This window comes from Dysidea avara, chromosome 7, assembly GCF_963678975.1.
Source record: "Dysidea avara chromosome 7, odDysAvar1.4, whole genome shotgun sequence".
Classification (NCBI taxonomy): Eukaryota; Metazoa; Porifera; class Demospongiae; order Dictyoceratida; family Dysideidae; genus Dysidea; species Dysidea avara.
In genome coordinates, this window is record NC_089278.1 from 26,358,207 (window position 1) to 26,384,138 (window position 25,932).

The 25,932-nt window shown below is 36.9% G+C and overlaps 1 protein-coding gene across 3 annotated transcripts; it reads right to left on the reverse strand.

Moving 5' to 3' along the window:
- Position 1: 1 nt before the first annotated feature.
- LOC136260562 (eukaryotic translation initiation factor 2D-like) lies at positions 2 to 25,930 on the reverse strand. Of its 3 annotated transcripts, none has more exons than XM_066054352.1 (18): positions 25,814 to 25,930; positions 24,445 to 24,635; positions 20,807 to 20,890; positions 20,618 to 20,717; positions 17,831 to 17,938; positions 16,260 to 16,849; positions 15,904 to 15,967; positions 15,425 to 15,470; positions 15,270 to 15,373; positions 14,091 to 14,172; positions 12,635 to 12,708; positions 12,148 to 12,237; positions 11,860 to 11,952; positions 10,742 to 10,804; positions 6,213 to 6,270; positions 696 to 786; positions 566 to 649; positions 2 to 392 (listed from the first exon to the last, which is right to left on the reverse strand). In XM_066054352.1, exons 1-18 carry the CDS (start codon positions 25,867 to 25,869, stop codon positions 310 to 312), a joined length of 2,061 nt encoding a protein of 686 aa, XP_065910424.1. In that variant the 5' UTR covers positions 25,870 to 25,930; the 3' UTR covers positions 2 to 309. The 3 variants fall into 3 exon arrangements, with proteins under 3 accessions (XP_065910424.1, XP_065910425.1, XP_065910423.1); XM_066054353.1 differs by having other exon boundaries at positions 5 to 392; positions 15,904 to 16,018; positions 24,445 to 24,649; positions 25,814 to 25,919; XM_066054351.1 differs by having other exon boundaries at positions 6 to 392; positions 15,904 to 16,018.
- Positions 25,931 to 25,932: the final 2 nt, after the last annotated feature.

The window sequence follows — 25,932 nt, forward strand, 5'->3', positions numbered from 1 at the left end:
ACACTGTACATAACCACGCACACAGCGCATTCCATGACTAAAAACGTTTACACAATGAGGTGTCAATATTGGCATCGTATTACAATGATTATAAGTAGACAATGAATGCTAATACCGTATTAGGAGGAAACATGGTTAAGGACATGTGGCAATACCATAACTTAATGGGATCAAAAACAGTTTTTGAAACTGAATATTTAAAAATAGAGATGACTTTGTCAATGGATTTCCCCTCATCCACATTTCTCATTTACTTGTATGCAATACAAAATTGCAAAATATTATGAAAATTTTAAACTTGTCAGAAGATTATTTGTGCTTTTTATGAGTTGAGGTCTTATGTTTGACTGTGTCAGCAATCTCAATGTATTTCTGAGGAACTCCATATTGGTCTAACAAAAACAAGGAAAAACAAACCCTTACATACATTATTATACTGTAATTTCCTATTTTACTCAGCAAACAAGTAGAGAAAAACACCATCTATTTTAAAAGTAAGACACATACATACAAACCACAAGCCACTATATTGTAATTTACAATCCAAACTTTGGTCATGACTTACCATGAATAATATTACTAGCCAGCTTGGCAGTGTTACCCTGTACAAGAGCTTGCATACCAGCTGATTTACCAGGTAGCTGAGTGGCTATTATGAAATGATTTAACACGCATGTAATTATTGAATTACAAACTTGTTGTGCTGGCAGCTGCTAATTTCTGCATGCTATGAGCAAAGTCAACTGGAGAGATACCGTAACATTCAAGATTGTCAACCAGCGTGACCTGGTAACAATAGATGACAAAAATAAGAAAATTATGCATGTACAAGCACATTCTATGTATTTAATCTATGTACATTGTAGACAGACCACTTTTTGTTATACTGAGTTTTTTAACTAATAGCGTGCACACGCACACACAGACAGATGCATGCAATACACATATTACAACTTTTACTACACACACATATACGTGTAAGTGTCGGGCACACTTAATAGGACATTACCGATATAAAGAAAAAGTAGTATGAATTCACAGAATAAACTCCCAAGACAACCTTTTAGAATTTATACTTAATGCTCTAGCAGTAAGGAAATAACTATTCATAGGATATAAATAGGTGTGTTTAATATCTACTATAATTATGTGTACTTACCAATACAGTTATATGTGTAAACTGTAACAAGCAAAATATCATCACACATTTTGAATATGTAACTATAGCAACAGTCAACTTTCAGTAAAAAATATTAATAGACCACTTTATTAAAGGCATGAAGAATTTAATTAAGGATTGACAATGTGATTTACATCTTTTCTAAACCACATATTGGTTCCCATACAAGTTTGTATGTTTTTAAAGTGTCTCACAGACTTACAGTTCCTTGGGTTGAAATGAAACTTGGACACAGGGTTTACCACCTATAGAACTACCAACTAGCACAAACAGAGTGAAAATAGCATGTTCATAGGTAAATATATGGCTTCAAGAATGTAGTACATGTTGTAGTGAAGAATAATCTTGTTTGTCACAGAAACACTTGCTGAAAAGATCCTATTGTATCAGTATCCATTCCTACAAGTCATAATCAATCCTTAATGACAGTGCAGTAAAGGTCAAATAATGCTATACTCCCATTTTGTTACTAGAAAGTCATAGTGTAAGATGAACTACAGGTACTCGATGACTAGTTTTCATATCAAAACGATCACAGTGCAGCAAGCGTTATGACTACATTGCTGTTATGTGTTCAGTGGTTTCAATTACTGATATAAATCAGCATTTGCAATGCTTCAAAATGCTTAACAGGGGTAGTTGGAAAGGGCGGATACGGTCGGACGCGGACACAGACACGGACATTTTCAAAAAGCACTTTTCAATTTATATAACAGTTATTTTTCATATCTAACGTTGTTTTTACAGCAGTCTTCACTTCCAGAACCAGGTGTCGGTCTTGTTATAGCGCTTATCCATTTATAAGTGCACGTGCGAAGGACTAGACCAGCACTCCACAGCATGCCAAAGACCATAATAGTGTTGTACACATGCTCTAAAGTCAATTACAGAGTTATATAGAGTAGAGATTAGCTTATATGCCCCATGTAACTTAGCTTAGCAGGCCAAATCCACAATCTTATGCCTTTTAGTATAAGGCGCAGGCACTTATACTAAGTGTTGAGGGTTTCAAGGACCTGGCCTACGAGATTAGGTTGGGACATGCTAGATTAATCTCTGTGACTCTGAATTAGATTTCTAGAGCACGTATACAACACTATATGGTCTGTAGAGTGCTAGTCTATACTTCGCACATACGCTTATATATGGATAAGCGCTATGACAAGATTGACGCTTGGGTCTGGAAGCGAATGCTGCTGTAAAAACAATGTTAGGTATATGAAAAATAACTGTTTTGTAAATGTAAAGTATATTTTAAAATTATCCGTGTCCGCGTCCAACCGTATCCGCCTTTTCCAACTACCCCTTTAACAGGATGATAAAGGAGTGTTTATTACCATGCTACAAATTATTACCACCTAGTGCACCCATACAAGTAATAAACAAGGCTCTGATTGATCTTGTCAGCTATCCCTAGACCATAACTGCATTAATGAAACTAGTTTCATAGACTTGTGGCAAAGCATAGGCCAAATAATTTTTTCAAGAAGGAAATCCATCTGCCATATATAGTACTCCAGTGATTATGCAATAGCCAATTTATTATCCAATTAACATTCCATGGCTTCTGGTAAAGTGGTCATTGGTTGGAACATCACCTAGTCAACCATTATATTTCTGTTTATCCTACAATCATATGTTTACTGTATACAATCAGGTGACACAGTGGGCAGCCAGTGATGTAGATGCTAATAATAGTACTGTAAAAATATTACCATTTTTTGGTCAGCCAAGACCATGTTATAAAGATCAAAAATGAACATGTAGCAGACATGTTACTAATGTGAAAAATATGGTTTTTATGGCAAAGGGAATTTGCTTCATTGATATATATTGATCTTATAGGAGCTCAAGTGTTCAATTGATTGCCTGAACAAATACATAAAAGGTTCAAACTTTTTGGGGGCGAGCTACTGTAGTTCTGTTTGACCACAGAATAAGAGAACTTAGCGTTAGATGTGTGTTCTGAATAGAGATTGTCATTTCAAATGAATACAATATAGAGTAAATATCCAAACAATTCCTATTAGCACTGCACCAAGTGATATGCTTGAATGTACCATGTAGTAGGGCTGAACGATTTGTGACATTTTGCTACTTCCACGATTGTAGGATGCAACACATCATGATTATAATGATGTTATAACTCACATGCAATAATATAGTATGATTGATATACACTACTTTGTATGAATTATTTATTGTAACAATGCAAGGTAAATAGTGTGATATACTTTAATGACCTCATAAGTTACAGTGGGGTGATGCCATTGCATGTCAAACACTTAAAACATTAAATGAGTCTCAAAAGCATGTTACATGTGGGAGAAGTTAAGGAAAACTGTATCCACTAATATATTTATTACTACCTTCATATGTATACATAAGTGTACAGGGCTAATGGTAAGGTTTCAATGTTTTATAACATACTGGCTCCACAAATAGTAGAGGGTATGTTATCTATGGAATCAATTCCATGAGATTCTAGTAGTCAAAAGTTATAGAATTTGGATTCAGTTTTATAGCTAGATCATTAGCTACTGCATTAATATTGCCTTAATTGTATCTAAAATTCAGGGTGCTTGCAGCTAGTAGCATTAGCACAGTGAATACCACCCTGACAAATTACGAAACATAGCGAGTCCAAGCTTAAATTCTCCAGAGTTTTTTTGTTATTGTTTGCTTTTTTTCCCATGTCATATATGAAGTTCTCAAACCTTGTCCAAAAAACTTTAGTTCACACAGGTCAGGACATATGTAGGAAAAGCACCAGTACTAACTACAGTACTAAAATGTCTGAAGGACAATCACAATAAACAACACATCACTAAACTAGAAATGATCTAATACCACAAGATAATTTTTACAAACATACTTCTGAGACTCCATTAACTGTATTTTATTAAATAAGCCAGTATGAGGATTCATTTTATCATATGAGCTATTCCCATAGTATCCTCTTATCCATAGCCAGTATCCAGGAAATGTGGTTAGCAGATAATAGGATACACAGGTACTAAGAAATCATAAGTAGATTATGTATCTTGTCCCATTGAGAAGTCTTGTACTGTACAAGTGGATTTTGAATAAAATTTTGTATCAGAAATTATGTGGACATGTCCACACTTCTTAAAAGCTGACTTACTGATGGAACAATCCCTACTCCTGTACACCAGACAAAAGACTGGGGTAGTCTTGAGTGGAGTAAATTCTTATCAGCCACCTGGTTGCCTTGTACTATTCTCCATAATGCTGGACACCAATTACAACAATGGTCAATCCGAGTAAGCTGTTTATTATTTACTGACTTAAAATAATGAACCTCTTTAACCATTGCAATCACTTATATTGTAGTTGAACTCAAAAGAGTATGCAAGATCACACCAAACCATTGGATCTTGTGAAAGGCAAATTACCATTCATTGTCCAGTCCAGTAGTCTGGTCCAGTAGTCTGGTCCAGTAGGAATAGTCACATCCTGAATTGCATGATGTAATGACCTCATAAGTTACAGGTGTGGTACATGTTACTGTCAAACACTTAAATCATCGATGACCCTCAAAAGCATGTCATGTGTGTCCCACATTCTTAAGAATTGTTTACTGTGGTTGTCCTTCAGACAGTACCCTAGAGCCTGTAATACTACTAACACTAGGACTAAATAAATGCATTTAATTTAGTGGTTATATGTAGAAATGGTCTAATACCACAGGATAACATACTTCCTCCATTAACTTAGTACTTAAAATAATGAAACTTGTTTTAACCATTTCAATGTAGTTGAGCTCAAAGAGTATGTGAGACCACACAAAAACATTGCATCACGTGAAAAACATATTACCGTTCTCGCCAACAGTGGTTATATGATATTGGCCAATACCCAAGCCGCTACAATTGTTATATATAGAGTTGTGGATATGTACGGCTGTTGCTAAGTGCATACAAGTTGATAGTGCTAACCACCTGCCTATATACGTAAGTACAAAAGAATGATAGGTTTTTTGTTTTTTTTTGCAAAACTACAATGGACTTAGTGCAGTGTGTACTCAAACCACTCTTCATAAAACCGATTGGAGAAGGTTCCAACTAGTTTGTCACCCAAAATAGAGTTTGACTGATTAAAGAGAAGTTTGGCTTGATACAACAAACTTCTAATATACACGATATAAATCAAAACAGTTAACGCATGTACACAATTTAGTTAAAAAAACCCTCACACACTCACTATAATGTATACTTAGTCAATAGCTACCATATAGTGAGTAATTTTAGATGACTTCTTATTATGGATATTTGCAAGAGTTAATAATATAGAGAGGAGAGTGTCTAACGCCGTATAGTCCTGTAACAGATGATTGCGCAGAAGTTAAATGGCTTCTTTTCCGCATAACGACAGACTGGCTAGTATATTTTTGCATTTAACCACAAAGGCTATCCCAGGCACAAGGGCGTGCGTTCAACTCGATGTTCAAGTTCACCACGAAGAGCATCGCTCTGTTGCGTAAAGAAGTGTGGCTGTTAACCTCGAAGATAACTCTGGGGGAGAGTGTCTGAGAAACCAATAAACACTGAAACAAAGGCGGAGTATCGCTTCGAATTTTCACTGCGTCGCCATGTTACCCTACCTTTGAGCATTCTTCAATTGAAGGAGCACTGTTCCCTGTACATACAGCTCAGTCTTTAGTTTAGTCTTCGAATATTCTCGAGGATTCATCACGGTGCAGCTAAACTAATTGCGGTAAGGAAACGAACAAATACTAGAAGCCTGTACGTTACACGGAAAGGAAGCCGTTTAACTTCTGCGCAATCATCTATTACAGGCCTATACAGCGTTAGACACTCTCCTCTCTATATTATTAACTCTTGATATTTGGAATAAGGAAAAGAAAGTTTACCACAAAATTGTTATTCTTTAATACACACATACATACATAAACACACACACACACACGCACACGCACGCACGCACACACACACTTAATAGTGCATACAAATCATAGACCACACATGCATGGCCCCAACAACCAACTCACTTTCTTATTGCTGGCACGTTGCGTCACAGTTAGCTTCACAGGTTGCAGTTTTCCTTTCCTGGAAAATGATGTCACACATTAACAAATATTTACAGACTACAATGAATATGAAAATAATAATCACATTAGTTAGTAAAGGAAGTAATGCAGATAAGGTTATAACTATAGTAAAAGTGTAGATAGTAATTCTACATAGTTGCTCACGCATGACTAAGAAGTATTGTACTGTACATGTTCCTAGAAACTACAGCTTTTAGCTATATATTTTCTCATTTGATGAAATCACTCTGCATGACAATCCTGCGTAGAACAGACAGAAAATCTTGTCTAGACATCTACGTAGTTGTATGCCTTTTAATAGAAAGGTTAAATGTATTTTTAGTTTGGAGTTACTAATAATCTAAACAATTCATACATGTACACGTGCACTCATACACAAGTAAATAAATTTTTAAAAAAAACCAAGGTTATATTGCAGTTTCTTTAAAAACATTTTATAACTTTTTATAATCAATGAATTACATCACAGTTCTGACACCATAATATATAATTTCAAATGCACATTACAGTAGACATTAGGGTGGGCAATTGGAAACAGTGGAAATGGAAATGGAAAGTGGAAATGGAAAACAGAAATGGTCAAATCATCATATAAATGTACCCTAGAGTAAAACCCTTGTATAGTGGCCACCTCTTAAAGACCACCTTCTTATAAAGATGACCTCCGTACAAACACCACTTTGTGATTAGATCTCAAAGATGGCTAAGGCATACTGACCTTATAGGACGACTTCATGGTCACCTTTTATAAAGACCGCCCTCTTTACAAAGACCACCCCTCCACATTGTAATAATACCTAGGTTCCAAACATCTATTTCATGTCTTATCAAAACAGCTAGGTCAGCTAAAACCTACTACACTAGTAAGAGTGATATCAGTAAGTGGGCCCTATACACATGTCTCATAAAAATCTCCAAATGTGCCACAGTATTTATGTGCAAAGACTAAAGTGAGAACTTGTTCAAATAGTAACTACATGTTAAACAAAGTCAGAAAATAAGGACTATAGGCAACCAGAATAGATGAACTAAACAAACAGACGTTAACGTAAAACTTTCAACAAGTCTAGCATCTGCATACTAGGATGTACACATCACACTATGACTCGTCTTACTGTTAAGTATCTATGGAAAAATTGGTACAAAACAAGAAATAATTGTCTTGAACACAAAGCAAAGAAATATCTTGTATCCAAGCAATTCTACAGTTAATGTACTAGTTCCAGTTGCAGTGACTTCATTAAATATACTCAAAGGTTTCAGGCTACAGGCTGTAAATTCTACAGTTAATGTGCTAGATCCAGTTGCAGTGACTTCATTTAAATATATTCAAAGGTTCCAGGCTATAGGCTGTACATGCATGAATCTAGTATAATAACTATGTTTAAAAGCATGTGTTTGAACTGAATTTTATCATGTTATCCTGAACTGATTATAAAATCAAAGGGTAACAGAACATAAGGGACCATACATCACACAGCATGCACTTCTAAATGCTATGTAATATCAAATACGTAATTCTATGGATGCTGGATTACTGTTTCTGGGCAGTAAGCCATGCTAAAAAAGCAATCTCATCATAATAAAGTTGAATAGGCTGATATAACTGTGCAACTAGAGGTATCAAACGGTACAGTAGTACCGTTTAAGTAGGAATCGTGGTGAAAATTTTGCACGCTGCCAAAAATTCGGCCTTTAAAAATTATCCTAGAGACATTTTATGCGACGAAATTCACCTTTACAGAATAGTACTAGTCCATATAATATACAATACAGCATTAAACATAACAAAACACCTACAAGTGGCTAGATACAGAATTTTAAATCGCTAAAACTCAATTTTTAGACTCACTGCCTGCCTGATCACAGTTGCAGGCTAGAGGCCAAACGAAGCAGCGTAAGGCCACCATTTTATGCCACAATAACAAACTCATCAGTGGGAGCCTTTTGGGATTCCGACGAGTGTAGGCCCTCTGTGCCTTGTCTTTTCTTTTATCTTCAATCAGGCTGCTTGTCTTCTTCTTCATCCAATGAAACCATATCAAGGCGTTAATTTTCCGTATCAACACTTTCTTTAAGCAGCATATTTAGACGTCACAGAATTATTTCAGAGCTGGATTTCAGATGTGCTTCAGTCCTGGCGCTACTATAAGAGGTACACTAGCTAGATATCTGCAACTTCACGATTGGGATCTCGTTCACGATAGGTTCGAACCACGCCCCTCAAATAAAGATATAGGTGGACTAATAGTGATAGATTACAGAGACCCCACCTCTTAACAATTTAACAGTAACCAAGATCACCTCACCCCTTATTGGTCTAGCTAGCTGCACACCCCTTCGTTGACCTGAGATATACTCTAATACAACAGTCATATATGATAGAACAATTACAAGTTACATTGTTTCTGGTAGACATATTTTTATAAGAAAAAGAAGCAAGCACAATATAAAAACATTATTGTTAAGGAGACAGGTGCCCTTCAGCAACAGCAAGGTCAACAGCTAGAGGCACACAGGGATGCTTGAATCTAGAACGCGATCCCCTGATGCACATTATTGAAGAGCGCAGAAAGGAGAACTCCAAACTACAGCAAAGCCAGCCCATAACTACAGAATATGGGGAACTTCACTTCTCACTGAGCAAATGGGCAAGATGTTTATAAGTGAAGTTAAATTGTAGCTAGCTGTGCCACACCAAAAAAAAACAACTAAACAAACTAGTTTTTAAAAATTGTTAATTTAAAAAAGGAAGCAGGGATCTATGCAATAAAAAGTAGTGAAACAAGAGATGAATGATGGTGTTACAGCATAGCTCAGTGGGATGTCCCTACTTTGGTACTGAACAAAATAATAATAGTTAATATGCCAAGGTAGGGACTTTCCCACTGAACTATGCTGTAACACCATCATTCATCTCTTGTTTCACTACTTTTTATTGCATAGATCCCTATCATTTTTAAATTAATGATTTTTAAAATACTAGTTCTACTACAGTACATACTGCTCAAATGCAACATCGTCTTGCGAGAGTGCAAACGATCAAAAACTTGCTAATTATAGGGAATGGTACCTGTTTTGCCATGAGTATTCATTCCAAATAAAACGGGATGAATACTCACAAGTGAAACAGGTGCTATACCTTTAATTAGTGAGTATTTTTAATCGCTTGCACTCTTGCGAGATGACGTTGCATTTGAGCAGTACCATATGTCACAAGTAAAGTACCAGCAATAGAAATTATGGCTTAGATTGTAGTACCACTTTGTAGCACTGGAGACACTGATCATGTTAACCAAGTGTGAATGATATCACTAGCATACAGTGATATTATAGGTAGAGATACAAAAATTGTGTGACTTATGGTAATTGCTGGTAAATGAGTAGCTGTATAATGCACAACATAGTTTGAATTGTCTTTTTCCATTTTCAAAAAGCACGCCTACTTGTTCGATTGCATTTTCACTGTACCGTACACAAGACTTCACCTTTTGTACACTGTAGATCTGTAATGTTACTCTAGTGATCTGTTTACCCATTCTCTTCATCTACTTTCACGAATGTTTGGAGTTTTACTAAGTACATCGTGTTGGCAGGTGTGTATACTAAGTAATCCGCCCTTTGTTTTGAATGTTGGATGAACAGCCAGAAACACTTCGCCTCTTTACTGGCCATCCGTGAGTATTACTAGAACTAAGGCTTAACAATCATTATGTGATCGAATTTGAAAAAAAAAGGCTTCCACACACATCCAATTTTCTGACTTTAATCAACTGTAACTTGACTATCAGTAAGCTATTGACCTAAAATTTTCACACAAATTCTACCACAGCATTGTGCAATTCCAGGTAAAAATTTGGAACTAATGTCATACTCCTACATTGAATTATGGTGATTCAAAGTCATAAAAGTGGATGTGTGTGGAAACTGTGTTTTGTCAAATTCAGTCACATATAAAGACGAACCTATCACGGTACCTCAAGTGGGGATTTAACCTTTTTTTGTTAGCTGGAGAAAGAGCTATCCAAGCTGTGTACATAGCGTATCAGTGAGAAGGTATGCAGAAATTGTGGGGATACATTTCATCCAAAGCAAAGAAAGCCAATGTTTTTTTTAAGGATACCTACAAAAGGATGCTTTGACTTTGAACATGACCATGCATGCAGCTACCTGTAACCATCTCACCAAAAGCATGTCAAACAAACCACCTACCAGTGGAAGAGCATTACCATAATTATTTTTTTACAAGTGGGATCAAAAATTAAAGCCACTAAAAGACAACTTGTATATGTGACAATTTCTCGTTATCTTGTAAGTAAACTACATGTAAGAACTATAATATTTAGGAATTCATATATATACTTTAAACTCAGAACAGTACCAGAAGTGATTCCTCCCCCCATCACTCCCCCACACACACCACATGCAATAAATCATGTGTAAACATACATACATACAGTCATACTCACTTGTACACAGGGTCTCTACCAGGCCACTGGATACAGTAGGCTGGTCGCATTAATTCTATTAACCTATAAGTATGTACATATATACATTTAAATAAAAATAACATACAAAAAAACAACAACAAAAAACCTTTTCAATGAAGATAAATTATGCTTTGTCCATTTTAACATACAAGGACACATATGTGCATCATACAAACATACACACACACACACACACACACACACACACACACACACACACACACACACACACACAAGTATACGTACCTACAGACAGACAGACAGACAGACAGACAGACAGAATATTGAAAAACTAAATGTTTAAATAGTGCCATACTGAAATAGTATAACTATTTATTATACTTATAAATGGTGGATCATTCCTTTAACTGGGTACCTGGTTGTTTAGAATTATTATAATCATTAACCCTTAAACCCGCAGAAAATTTTTCGGAAATGTGTGTTTACACAATAATTATGGGCATGCATGGTGACACTAGGTGAGGTAACTTAACCTACAAATATGCATAGATTAAAAGTGTGTTTACTGGGTTACTTGGAGAAGGTTAAATGAACAGTGTAACTACAGTGGCTTACTTGTTATGAAGCGGTGAACAGCGATGAGTCACGTCTCCATGTTTTTAAATTCTTGCTGCGTGTTTAATTTCGATTGTGGGTTTACTCACGTGAGTCATATATGGCCTGATGCAGAATTTCCCAAAGAGTTGAATGAAAGTTGTTGCAAAGCAATAGGATCAACTACAATCGAGTTATCGACCATTTTATAAAGGTATGTAAAAGGTTTGCGTGTTTCCTTACTGAACAGTTATTTTCATGGCTAGTTTTGGCTTCACCACTGAGCGTTAGGGTAAAACCCTAGGTATCATTTTGATCCTTGCTACATCATGAGTAGAATGACATAAATTGCATAGCTGTAGGATGGACGCTTCGAAAGTTACAGCGCTTTGTGCAAAGCATGCATATTTATTAAGTGTAAATCCAGTTTTCTGGATTATGCGGTTTAAGGGTTAATGTGTTTTCCAGGAAAGTGGCAGCCATATTATGCAATACATAATATTCACACATTAAAGTTAATGTTATAAAAACATTAGCTGTACCTTTGGGTGGCCTCTTGCCAAGAAAGTTTCTCATCAGGAGGAGATCCTTTCTTGCGTAGCACGTCACACAATAACGGATCAAGTATTAACAACCTGAAGTAACCAAGGTAACCAATATCAGGATGAGAATTCTACCTTTGGTATTTTTTAGTGCGTGCACAATGGTGAATGAATTATACTATTAATACTACCAAGAGTATATAATGGGGCCCCTTGATACTACACACAAAGTTCAGTGTATTGTGAAATCTAAATAGTTCCACACAGGTATAATGTACATATACGTACCTGTTGTTATCTTTATCAACAAGATCTTGTGCTCTAACGTAACTAGTTAATACTTCCTTAGCATCAGTAGGCTTAAGGTATCTTTCTTTCCTAGAAACAACAACAATAAATAGCAAAACAACACACAACAAGGGTGACCTCACACGTAAGAGACAACTGCAGTTCCACAATTATGTCATGCTAACACCTTATACCCAAAGTTAACTTTGTGACATAGCCAAATCTCAAGTGATTATGTCCCCATATACATGGAACAGACAGTTCTGGTACCATAAAATACACACAGTTTAAACTGTCCATTAAGTGAGTGAGTACAATGTACAATATGAATACTGAAGCAAATTAAATTTTGTGGGCAAAAATTTTTGTGGTTTGTGAAAAGGCAAATTTGTAAGTGTATTAAATTTCGTGGGTAAAATATTCCATGACAATGAGCAGAAATTCATGGGTCTAGAGTTTACATACATACAGAAATAACAAAACTTACGATATTTTACGAGGTCCAAAAAGTGGCAAAACTTGTGCTGATGGCATTACCAGCTCTGTGATAATCACATGTTGCTATAACAACAACAAATGCATTACAACATTGCCAGTTCTAACAACAAACCTCTACCCGTAGTCTGTTATGGAGATGCTACTCCACATGCAATAAATTAAGACACATGGTATTGTGTCGTATGACCAAGAAAGCCAGCACATCACATTGTGTGTACAGTATTTGACCAGTTAATAGCCGCAGCTACTATAACTTTCAGCAAGGAAAACCCTGTGGCTACTATGTGAAGGTGGCTACTATGTGAAGGTGGCTACTATGTGAAGGTGGCTACTATGTGAAGGTGGCTACTATGTGAAGGTGGCTACTATGTGAAGGTGGCTACTATGTGAAGGTGGCTACTATGTGAAGGTGGCTACTATGTGAAGGTGGCTACTATGTGAAGGTGGCTACTATGTGAAGGTGGCTACTATGTGAAGGTGGCTACTATGTGAAGGTGGCTACTATGTGAAGGTGGCTGCTATCTGAAGGTGGCTACTATGTGAAGGTGGCTACTATGTGAAGGTGGCTACTATGTGAAGGTGGCTACTATGTGAAGGTGGCTACTATGTGAAGGTGGCTACTATGTGAAGGTGGCTACTATGTGAAGGTGGCTACTATGTGAAGGTGGCTACTATGTGAAGGTGGCTACTATGTGAAGGTGGCTACTATGTGAAGGTGGCTATTATGTGAAGGTGGCTACTATCAGAGGGTGGCTATTATGGGCTTGTGTGGCAACAGCCTGGAGTGTTTATATGGATTCACAAGTGACTGACCTTGGTTTAACTATTCTTCATTACTATCATTCATTTAACTTCTCTTAAAAACGCTATTTCCTGGTTTAAAGCCTGGTTCAGCTTCAAATGTGTCTTATCACATATCCAACCTCACAGATTACCAGAATAACAAATTCTGAAAAGGGGTGTGTGTCCCATATTTATGTGAATGAAACTGAAGGGTAGCCTCAAGGCTTTCTCTAAAGAATTTGCATGAGAAAACACGATAGACAGACTATAAAACAGTTGAGAAGATACTTCTGTGCATAATTTGTGGTTTGTTTGAGTTACGCTCCCTTATCAGTACATAGCAAACATAGTTACCAAATTACAAAATAATTCATGAATCACAAAATTCATGCATTCGTGAATTACAATATTTTAATACAAATCTAAATTATTACATGGTTGATTAATTGCCCATTTAAGAAAGATAACAACATGGGCACCTGGCCTGCTGTTACAAGTAGCACAACATCAACTAGAGAAACCACCAAAATGTATGATCCATTTAACAGGAGCCCAAAAGTGCTGCAATGGGCTCCTGCATTTAATGCATTGAAAATGACCCTGCACAATACAGTTGTCTGTTCAATGTTTTCGACCAGGCACTACACAACACATGTACGTACCTCGCTTGTTTTATCATCACTTTTTTCACCACATTGCTGTTGTTGTTGTTGCATACCAGATAATGTCTTGTAAGACTTCAGACTGCAATAATACGGCTGTGTCAACATTTAACACAACTACACCCACCCACAACCCTGTAGTACTAGTAACAGTGACAGCCAGGCTAATAAGTATGGTTCCAAAAAAATATGACCTTATTAAAACAATGGCCAGGTCATGCTTCACTTTATACATATAAGTTAACACATTTCTGGAAAAATCATACAATCACCAAGCTTTACTGTGTAAATGTACAGTATGTATTACTCTTGTTAATATGTATAGACCAAACTGGACAGAAATAACATGGTGGTATGGTTGTTACCACAACAGCATTCATATAAGTTCCTGTAGTATATTTACAGCTATTTATTTAGTGAATCCTTCAGCCACTCATTCAACCGTAAAATTTGCCCTTTACTAGCTAGAGCTCTGCATGTTGGTGGATACTGATGGATAGACAGCCAAAATATTGTACTAGGAGCAACCGAGTATAAACCTTTCCTCCTCACAATACACATAATGTTAAGTACACACACGTACTAAACCCGTTTATTCTTTCTTGAATGTATTTATGCATTCAATAGTGGATACACATAAGATTTTAAACCATACTCAGCCAGGGCCACAGTATCTTTTTAGATTACTGAATACTGCATAGCCTTACTCCTAGAATATATCTCCATATATGGCCTTACTCTTAGAATACATTTCCATATATGGTATTAACTACTAGAAGAGTTGCACCGATAATCGTAGAAGCCGATAATTAGCTGTTTTTACCATAATCAGAAACCAGTTGTAATGAGCTGTGGCCAGCAGATTATTAGTCTATTCAGTTTTAACAGCTACAGTACCACTGGAGGGCTGGTGTAAAAGGCTCTGGCATGTACTTAGGTAATTTGTTTATGTTTTGTGGTAACCACAATAATAAACAGTGATAGCTGGAGACCTAGCTTTGAGTTGAAGTAAGTGTACAACCTCACCGCATTGGCTTTACTAGCTGTACTTTTAGTAAGTGTAACTTGTAGAAACCTACAGTCAGGTATCGGTTAACTATTGGTAAAATAGGATAAAAGAATATCGAATATCAGTTTTTCCTAAAAAGTGGGAATTGGTACAACACTATTATTGCTTACTCTGAGTGTTTCTTGTCAAAGCTAACAATACTTTCCACACCTTTGGAGAGCTCCTTCACCTCAATAATGCCTTTGAGTTGCATCTCTTCAAGAAACTTTGATAACTGCGTAGTTACCACAATGAAACAATGTCTTCGATAACAATGGCCCTATACCTTCTTGTAAGAAGACTTCTTCACATCTAAAGTTAATCCTTCAGGACTATTAGATGAATACACATGTATCAGTTACAATATGGTCAGTGGGATATGATAAAACCTTTAGACTAACACATTTACACATAAGTACAGTGAAATCCCTCTGTTCCAGACACCTTGTGATAGTGTTCTTGCTAGAGAGACATCCTGATTACAAATGTCAAAATGCATGTACAGTACAATCAGGAGTCAAATCCTATGGACAAGGGAGCATGTAACTCCATAAACAGCAAAATCAAACATTCTATAAATATAAAAAGTAACTTTATAAAATTCTTATTTAGATCTCTATTTATGAGGTTTCACAGTACTAAAGTCCTTGGTAAGAACTTTACAGTATTGTTCATTACATGATACAGAACAATGAGAACATGCATAAATTAAATTTGATAGGACCACACAAATGCTCTAATAGAGCAGTCAGTAATTGTGCATACCAGCTGGGGATCATGTGAGCCTTGTAGAAGGTACTGGTTAGTAATGGCAGATCATCATGAGTTACTGTATGTTTGAGGGAGTGAAGGAAACAGTTCACCAACATTGAGTCCATTGCTACAAGAAAACAGAAGTTTACACTATAATACTGTATGGCTAGGGATTTCATGGTGTATGTGTGAGTGTGTGTGCGTGTGTGTGTGTGTGTGTGTGTGTGTGTGTGTGTGTGTGTGTGTGTGTGTGTGTGTGTGTGTGTGTGTGTGTGTGTGCGTGTGATGTGTGTGTGTGTGTGATGTGCGCGTGGTGTGTGTGTGTGCGTACGTGTATATGCATGTAGTGAGCATGCATGCAGTTTCACCTTTCTTAGGATCATGTTCAACAGGAGGTGTGGTTGTATCATTGGAGTATATTGTCCCCATGGGAGTGGTGCTTTCTAATAAGGAAAAATCTGGAGCATGAACAACTAATTCACTAATAGTACATGAAGCTTCAGATACTTCACTCTTATCTTCTAATAACTGTCCATCACGAGATAACTGTGCAGTTATATCAGTTAAAACATCTGTTACATCTTCAACAAAATCTCCATCATCTTCTTCATCACCAAATAAATTACCCAGTGGAATATTAGTAGCTACAGCAGCGTCACTATCATCTGTTTGATTAGCTGTTATATTAACATTACAAGAAGGCAAGGAACCCAATTCTTGCAGTGGGCTTGTCTCTGTAAGGTCAAATTCTTCGTCCTTACGTAACGAGTCCAGTTTTAGTGACACGTGGGACATAAATTCTTCACTTTCATTATCATGTCCATGTTGTGTCAGAGATGTGTCACCACTTGCAGTGAGTTTGTGTCGCATTTGTGCATTGAAACTTGACTCCAAATCCTCTAGGGTGTCCATGACTGGCATAGTCAAATGAGGTAAGTCTGATTTAGAGCCCAAAGCCCTAACAAGTATATGCATAACTACCAGTACGCTTACTTACATACGTACATGTTAAAGCATAAATGTGTTTATGAGGATTAGAAATTTGTTTGCAATTTATGAAAGCTGAGTTACACACTTTTACAAAGCTATCGATACATTGTCATCAAAACATAAAGTACAGTATGCACAAGTAAATGGAATTTTTGTACTGGTAGGTGATCGCTATACTGTATGTAGTATTTGTAACAGTGAAACTTGTTATTGAAAAAACATCCTGGGGTGTACAACTGTATCGTAAAAACAGGCCAGATTACATATCTACCATACCAATATCAAAACACTCTTAATAGAACAATCAAATACTTTGGTGGTTAATTTACAGTAATAACATTCAAAAATAGTATGCTTTGAGTTCCCTAAAGATGTACACTTTGTATGTGACCAGCTAAGCAAAAGTCCACCATGTTCACAAAATTCAAATTTTGGTACTGAAATATGTTGGGTAAAAATACACACGTTACACAAAAAAATTATGCGTGTTTCAATTGCTCCAGTGAACCGTCGATTTGCCTATTCTTGGAGAGCAAGAATATATTTCTGTTGTGTCCAGGAACATGAGTTATAGGCGCTTGTTTATGATGCAGTTGTTTTACTACTTGCCATTACACTATATTAGATTATCATTTTTATTAGTATAATCTTCTTCATGCACACAGAGGAATGAAAGCATTAAACCTTGATGGATTTCTCAGTTATGAGTTCTGATTACTTAAGAGCCTATAATTAATTGCCCTATGGCGTTGTACAAATCAACTTTCTTGCTGTTCCAGACTGTCTAGCACTATAATTCCAAGACCATTCAACATTAATGGCTAAAACTTTGGCAGTCCACTTATTTGTTACTATAGACAAATAATATGGAATTCATGCAAAAAATGGTGGGCTTGTGTTCAGTCGGTCACATATAGAACATACACACATACACCGTGTACATACATACCACAGCTGGTCTCCATAGCAATGGAGTATTGTCACTCCTTTTCCTTTCATTTCACTGGCTAACATATCTTGACCACTCATGGTTGTTATGCCAACACACACTGCACATCTACAAGTTTAATATAGTGTAATGTGCAACCATATAAGTAGAAGAAATACACAAATACAACAATCACTACACAAGCATAATATCTATCTGCATAGAAACATATACTGGATCTATACCAAGCCGTTACAAAAGGGTGCAGCCCTCCCAAAAAGCCACGGTGAAAAAAGTAGCGAAATCAATGGCAGTGGCCAAGAAATGGCTGCAAACTGTCATATTTGGCTACCTTCTTTTAATTTCACAACTTTTCACTTCTTTTTGGGAGGGGGATGCTGTTGGAACAGATGTTACTTTTTTGCAATTGCAAGCCCCAAAATCAGTCTACGGTAAGATTTGAGGCTTCTTTTTACTTAGAGATAGACTACATGTGACTATGTGTCTATTTGAACTATTCTGTTACCTATAATTTTGCAACTGTATAGTATTATCATGAAGCCAATAGGGTGACTTCGTTATGTACGTAACTGAACACTCTACAGGGTAATGTACAGTAGCTTAACAGTGACTCATTATGTACTATAGCTGAATGATCTATAGGGTAGTTAGTGAATTAGCTTGTTATGTAGCTAAATTTCTTAACAGGGTGACCTGTGACATAGCTGAAGCTTATACAGAGTGGCTAGCTACTTAGTTAAACAATCCATAGGGTAACTTGTTACAGTATGTAACTGAACATTCTACAGGCCAGGTGATTTTTTTTTTTGCTGCTGAATACTCTACAGGGTGGCTTGCTACTAGAGATGGTATGATACAGGATTTGAAAATACTGCCCAAAGTATCACAATACAGCAGTATATTGCAATAATACAAAGCAGTGTAAAAAACAGATTTTTTAAAAAGACAGATAAAAGATCCAACACTGTGACATTACTAGAGTATAACTTTTGGCTGTAAACTGACATCTGCATTTCAATAGCTTCAAAAATTTCATACTAGTCACATATATAAGTAATGTTCATGTTGATATACACTTGATGTATGTCCCATCTCTATTTATTACTTAGCTGAACTGTCTACAGGGTGACTTAGTTACATACGTAGCTGAACTTGAACTCTCTACATGGTGACATGTAAAATAGCTGAATGCTCTAATAGGGTAACTGCACTATTAGAGTATCTCAATTGCACACTTGCTCCCCCCCATTACGAGTGCCAAATTTCAGCTTTATCAGTTTACATGTTTGTGTTTTATGATAGTTTTCATTTTTGCAAAGACTTAGTGTACAAAAGAAGAAAAACCCCGAAGTGTTGGTTGTTTACAACTAAGAAGCGATTTCATTCAAATTTGGTGTGTGGCCTGTCCTACCTTGTGAACAACTTTACTGTAAATTAAAGACCACAAAGTTACACATGAGTGAAGTCAATATACCTACAGTGTGGTGCACCCATTTCTTAGGATGCATGACACACTCCTGTGTGTCTTGATCCAAACTGGGGACCTATGTACCTTGATACAAAAGGACATATTAAATGAATTTGTACACATCCATTAATAAGCCCACATGGGTGATAAAGTTCATCAAATTAGCACCACTAAATGTTCATGTGCCATAATGAACAACATACAGTACAAATAGATCAGCAAAGAGTCATTATTTCGTATACATTCAATCTGAAAAATCGTGTCACTCCTTTTAATCCTGCAGCAACAACTAATGTTACCATTTTCACAAGCCACAAGTTTCACATACCATCTACACACAGGACTTAACAACAAAATATTTATGAAATTTCATTGCTAGTCACAACTACCAAGTGACAAATAGTATAAAGCAAGTGATAAGTATTGAACACATTCCTACACACACTTCTAAACTGAAACTGAGCCACAAGAATGTCTACATCTGTGAATGCCTACTACATATTTCCCATGCAATGAATAACTACATTAATACTGCCAAGAGTATATAATAGAAACCAAGAGTATCGAACAGGTGTATTACCCCGTGATTAATGATTACACAAAGTAACACGGATATTTCAGTAATTGTTTGTTTATATTGCCAGTAAGGGTTGCTGTATTTAGCCCAATTCAGCCACTAAACCAAGTGAAAACACGATAGTGTTAAATGGAAATGGCTAAGGTTAAAGTTCCGGCACTGCCAAGTGGATCCCTGAAGGCGTGACAACACGCTCATTTGTGCAACCATTGTTTTACTGAGCTGGAGTTATCTTGGATCCTTACTATACTTTCCTTGTACAATAACTGTTGAATAAAATAACACAGAAAACTGGAGAACAAAGACCCTTTGCCACATACACATTTCAAATTACCATTTTGCATAATACACAATTACTGAAATATCCATGTTATATTATGCAATCATTAATCACGGGCCAATACACTGTTCGACACTCTTGGTTTCTATTATATACTCTTGATACTGCTAATATCTAATGTGTGACACATTCACACTTTATAGCCTTTCATAAAATATCACATTTTTTACACACAGTATCACTGCTACATAAATCTTGTTCAATGATTTTTTAAAACCTTTGACCTCAAAAACAGTTGGCTTGATGCATGCAGTAGCCAAGTCCTAAAAAATTCACTATAAAATTTACAGGTGCCTAAACTTCAAACAATTATCGAGACTAAAATGTTTCTAACTATTAGTATTACCAGAAGCCCATAAGCACTGCAAGGCACTTGATGGCTCCAGGTACTTCCCATATTACCTGTTATTGGCTACATTTACTGCACAAAGTTGTTCCTTCTCCAGTGACGTGAAGTCCATGCCTCCATTCTCAGGTAGTATCACTCCAGGCAACATGAGAGCTGAGAGGTAACACAATGATTACTGATGTGCTGCAGAAGTGTGAGTGTGACTTATATGTGTGACTTATATGTGTGAGGGCACAACTCACCTGCACCATTCTGCAGTTTCTTGAGGACTGGTGACCATGTAGTGACGTACCCCAGTATGTGAGGCCACCTCCATAACGTGTAAACTGCAACAACATGAACAAGACTACATAATACATGACCATGTCAAATATAGTGACCACGTCAAGTAGGTCCCAAACATAGCTAAGATGCACTTCATGATCTCATTAATAAGGCCACCTTATTGTAGTGACTATGTACTTTTGATCCCACACTGTACAGTAGGTCCGGTGGTCCTATTAATGAGATCATGTTGCATCTCTTACAGACAAGGAATAAGGCACTACATATGATACGGTATACTGGAAATGTATGGTGATAACAAGGATGGTGAAACCACAACATTGAGACTTCGATTGTGGGCTGCAGCCTTAAATTATTTCTGAGTATTTCTTTGTCCTCTGGTGCTGTAAGATATCAAACTAGTGTTGAAACAGAAGATTTACATCGAGAAGGAACTGCAGACATCAGACAAAGGAGGAATCTCCTAGTCATAGACATCAGGCTATTCCCGCCAAAAAATTTACACTGTTGTACCGTGGCTAAACATCATTAACAGTACCTGAAAAGGTTCAACCATTCTGAACAATTGAAGGGGTTAGTGGAAAAGGGGGACATGTGCCATTTTAGATTTTCCATTCCCTAAAAAAATTAGAATGGCTTGTTTCAACCATGTGAACAATGTTTTCACTAAGTAAACAACAGAATTTAAAAGTTCAAATTAATTTTAAGTATTACTATAATTCAATTATGTCCCAAAATTCTGTTATATTCCCTCCACATAATCACCTAAATTTTCAAATGGCACTTGTCCCCTTTTACCACTGGCCCCTTCAATTGAACTGTGTGTTTTCTGCCATTATTTTGCAGTTACTATGAGAAATACATGATATGAGGACGTTTAAGGAAAGTCAACTGGAAAAATCCCATTCAAAACACTCCTAACAACAATGTTGTTAAGAAGACCAACGAAACTCAGGACGAGAAACAGATTGAATGTTTAATTTGTGACAACATTATACCCTGGAGAAAACACAGATGGCCACAATATGGTATTCTGTGAAGGGGACCGTCAAGGGTAGCATTGTGTTTGAAAAGTTATTAAGTGAGTCCACTCTATACCTGTGTCCACATTGCACCGTCGGAAAACAATACAATGAAACCAGTGCTATAAAAGAGACCATAAAGACCCTAAATGACAAACTAGACAGTAGAAGGAAACTGGACTAGCAGACTACCCAACCTCAGTACCTATGTTGCAGTAACCAACTACCTGGTACTCTAAACCAACCGAAAACTTCCCACATCAACCAGCAAAGGTAACTTTAGTTCAGTTTCTCTGTGCACTAGATGCTGAAGCTGTCCTGTCTGATATAGAAGTAAGCTTTCTCCTCCTATACTTTCCAAGCCTGACATGACTCTTGGAGAGAGGAATACTGCATTCTTACTACTTCAAGAAAGATCGAACCTTAACCAAAATGCCTATTCTCACAAAACCATCAAATTCGTAATGCTCACATACTGTATATGTCAATAATCAGCCATTTGGCATAGTCACCAATTCAAAGTTCAATCAACTCAGCCATCTTACCTCTGATGCTACTATTGTCCCACCAGCAAGTACAAATAAGGCTGATTCTGAGCCATCTCAGTCTATGGACACTACTTCTAATGATTCCCAATGACTAAATTCTGAAAATAGAAATTATTTCCCCGATGATTTTACCCCTACAGAATCAATCCCTAGTCACAACGCTATAGTTACTGTGGTTGGTAGTTCACCTGTAAAATCTACTGGTAGTTCAAACGAAAATTTGCTACAACATTTTGCAATAACTAACTTATGCAGTGTAACAAATAAGCAAGCTGAACCAGAAGCATTCTTAGTTCTATATAATAATCGGTCATTTGCATCAAGAAATTACAAATTCAGAAGTATTCCCAAAAGACTATCATGCATACAGGAAATATTAGTTGGCAAAAAAAATAAAAAATTCAGAGCACTGTTCGCTTATGTTGATGACTGCCTTATCTATCGTCCAATAAATTCTCCTAATGACCATCAGGTATACACGACTTAAATACTGACTACCTGGGCCTGGGCTGAAACATGGCAAATGAAATTCAATGTTGACAAGTGTTGGTATTCTTCAGTTATCCAAACACCACCACAACATTTCTCTATCACAAGTCAAACAAACCCCTCAAAGTCGTTGAACAGCGTCCTTACTAATAATAATAGATCACCATCTTTCTTGGGGCCCACAAGTTAACCATGTATGCAATAAGGTAACTAGACTAATCGGATTCTTACAGCGAATCTTACAAAACTGTTCATGTGCACTCAAAGAACTAAGCTTTAAACAGTTTATCTTACCTGTACTGCAGAAATTTGGGACCCATACCACCTAAATAACATCAATAAAATAGAAATGATTCAACACAGAGCTGCTAGATTTGTCTTAAATTGACCATGGAGAAGGAACATGTCAGATAGGATAACTGAAATGCCAACATCAACTATATAGAATGGCCTCCTTTCCAATTACATAGAAATTGGGTTAGATTAATTAACTCTGTTATTCACAACACCTAACAGCTATCTACCAACATTGTCACCAGCTGTCACCACCACAAGTCTAATCATGACCAAAAGTCATAAGTCATACATCAATAGACAACTATACGTATTCATTTTTTTCCAAGAACAATGGAATAGACTACCGCTAGACAAGCTAGACATACCTAGACATACTGAATACTTTGGCTAATACCATACCTGTTTCACTGCCCATACAAAAGTCTCAATAGTAGCAGTGAAATTTATCCCGTATTTCACTGGTAGCAGTGAAAAAGTTGTAATTGCAATTTCATTGGCTAGAATTTATGTTAACAATGTAGCGCCAATTAGTGTTGACGCTTGTTTAGTACATAGTGACATAGCAACGCTAATGCACAGCATGCGTATATGCAGAGAGTATGGTATTAACTGGGAATAGCATGGGTAGCAGTGAAATTTGGGATCAATACCACTCTTGTTGTATTGGAAATGGTAAATTTCACTCGGCTTTGCCTCGTGAAATTTATCCCCATTTCCAATACAACGCTCGTGGCATTTATCCCAAATTTCACTGCTACCCATGCTATTACTAGTACAAATAGCAAGCTACTGTAAATTGCAATAAACATTGGCAAATTCAAGCCCAATCTATTGGTATAAAGATGCTAATCTCAGGTGCTACGAGCTATTGGTGAGTTAAACTTAGCGAATCACCAAATTCGCTAAAGTTTCCCCCACCAAAGTTTCCCTCTATACAGTAGTCAACCAGCCAACCATAGACAGTTTCAAACAATCATTACATAATCACTAATTGTGTACACATTAGCACCTATGCCCCAGATGGGCCCTGCTAATTAATTAACAATAATAATAATAATCTCTGGCCTCAATAATGAGATGGGTTTAGCAAAAGGTGGTCACTAAGTCAGGTCTTTGAATATTATAACATTATGGTTTCAGTTTTCAGGCCTCAGCTATAGAATTGTGAAGACGTACCACTAAGTAAAGACTAAATAATAAAAGGTTCACAAAACCAAACAGTAGACTATCTCTCCTTACCAGTTGGGAACACAAAGCCATCATTGTCTACAAACATTGGCTCCCCGTCCACCACATAGACAGAGACAATCTGCTCCGAGTGTGTCACCAATCTCACGGTCTGGACAGCCATCTTGGAGGGAACCATACTACTTATAGTTGAATCTGTCACCATTGGGAACATCTGTGCCAACCTCCTTTGGAGCTTCTTCCTGTAGAGGGAAACCTAATGTGTAACCTTTATAAGTAATATTGCAACAAAATTAAAATTAAAAGAGAGAAATTAAATTAAACAGCAACATTAACACATACAATATTACACAGATTGTATTTTAACGATTAATCTTGCAAAAAGCTGCCTGTAACTTAGCCACCAGTCAGTGGCAACATGTATACATTTCTTCGACTCTTGAAACTATGTGAAGTTGAGGAGGAAAGCCAGACACCTCAACTTCCACACATTACACGTCAGACATATGTATTTGATTGTCATCTCATGTAAAGTTTTCCATCTCACACATTGCAATTCAAGCTCTCACGTGATTTAATTTCATTTAAGACCTGCCAGGAAGGCACTAAGCAGTGCTCTAATAGCTAATTATAAACAGCCTAAAATAGTTAAATGGAAAAACCTATTGAGAGCAAATTTCACTGTTAAGGAAATTAAGTCTCAGGCGTCCCTCTAAGTGCACTCTCTGAGAAAGTTCACTCATAGATAATATACCCCGGCCAACAGGGGTACAAGAGCAGGGGCATTTGTATTTTTACTGAGAAAGATAGTCACATATGGTTGATACACCTCAGGGGGTGCAACTGCATAACCCCAGGTAATTACAAACATACATACAAATTTAAAGTGATTAATAATTTGTAACCCCCAGTATGGGATAGAGGAATTAATGAACAAATTTTCTTCCAGTAGTGGGGCTTTTGACTGTGAGGTTTACATTGATAAATGAGTACAGGGTTGTGTGCAGGCCACAGCCCATGCACACATGCTTACATATCTGAGGTGAATCGCTAGTAAATCGTGGTGGGGATTAGTGGGGGATCGGTAGGGGATTAGGGAACTGGCTACTCTCCAGTAGAGGGGCTTTGTTTTTGTAAATTGTCAAACCCTCACCCATTCCCCACATAGCCCGTACTGGGGATGCTAAACATTGATAGGTGTATAAATTCTCTTTAACAAGTTCGGTACAGCCGACAGGCATACAAAAAATTCAGGTGATAGTACAGGGTACGTCACTCGGTAAGTTAATTTAGTCAGTAATGGTGAGGGGGAAGAAGCTTTTCTGGTACATTTAAATATCTATGGATCAGTAATGCTACCACAGTCGGCTAAAATTTGACAGACTAGAAGATGCAGATATACTTTGATAACACAACTTACTTGTCAGTTCCCTTAGTGGCTGAGTTAGATTTGACTTTGAACGGCTTGTTGAACATCTTGGTGAACTTTAATTCGAAGATTAGTTAGCAACGAGATTCCGTATACTTGGTCTCGTATAC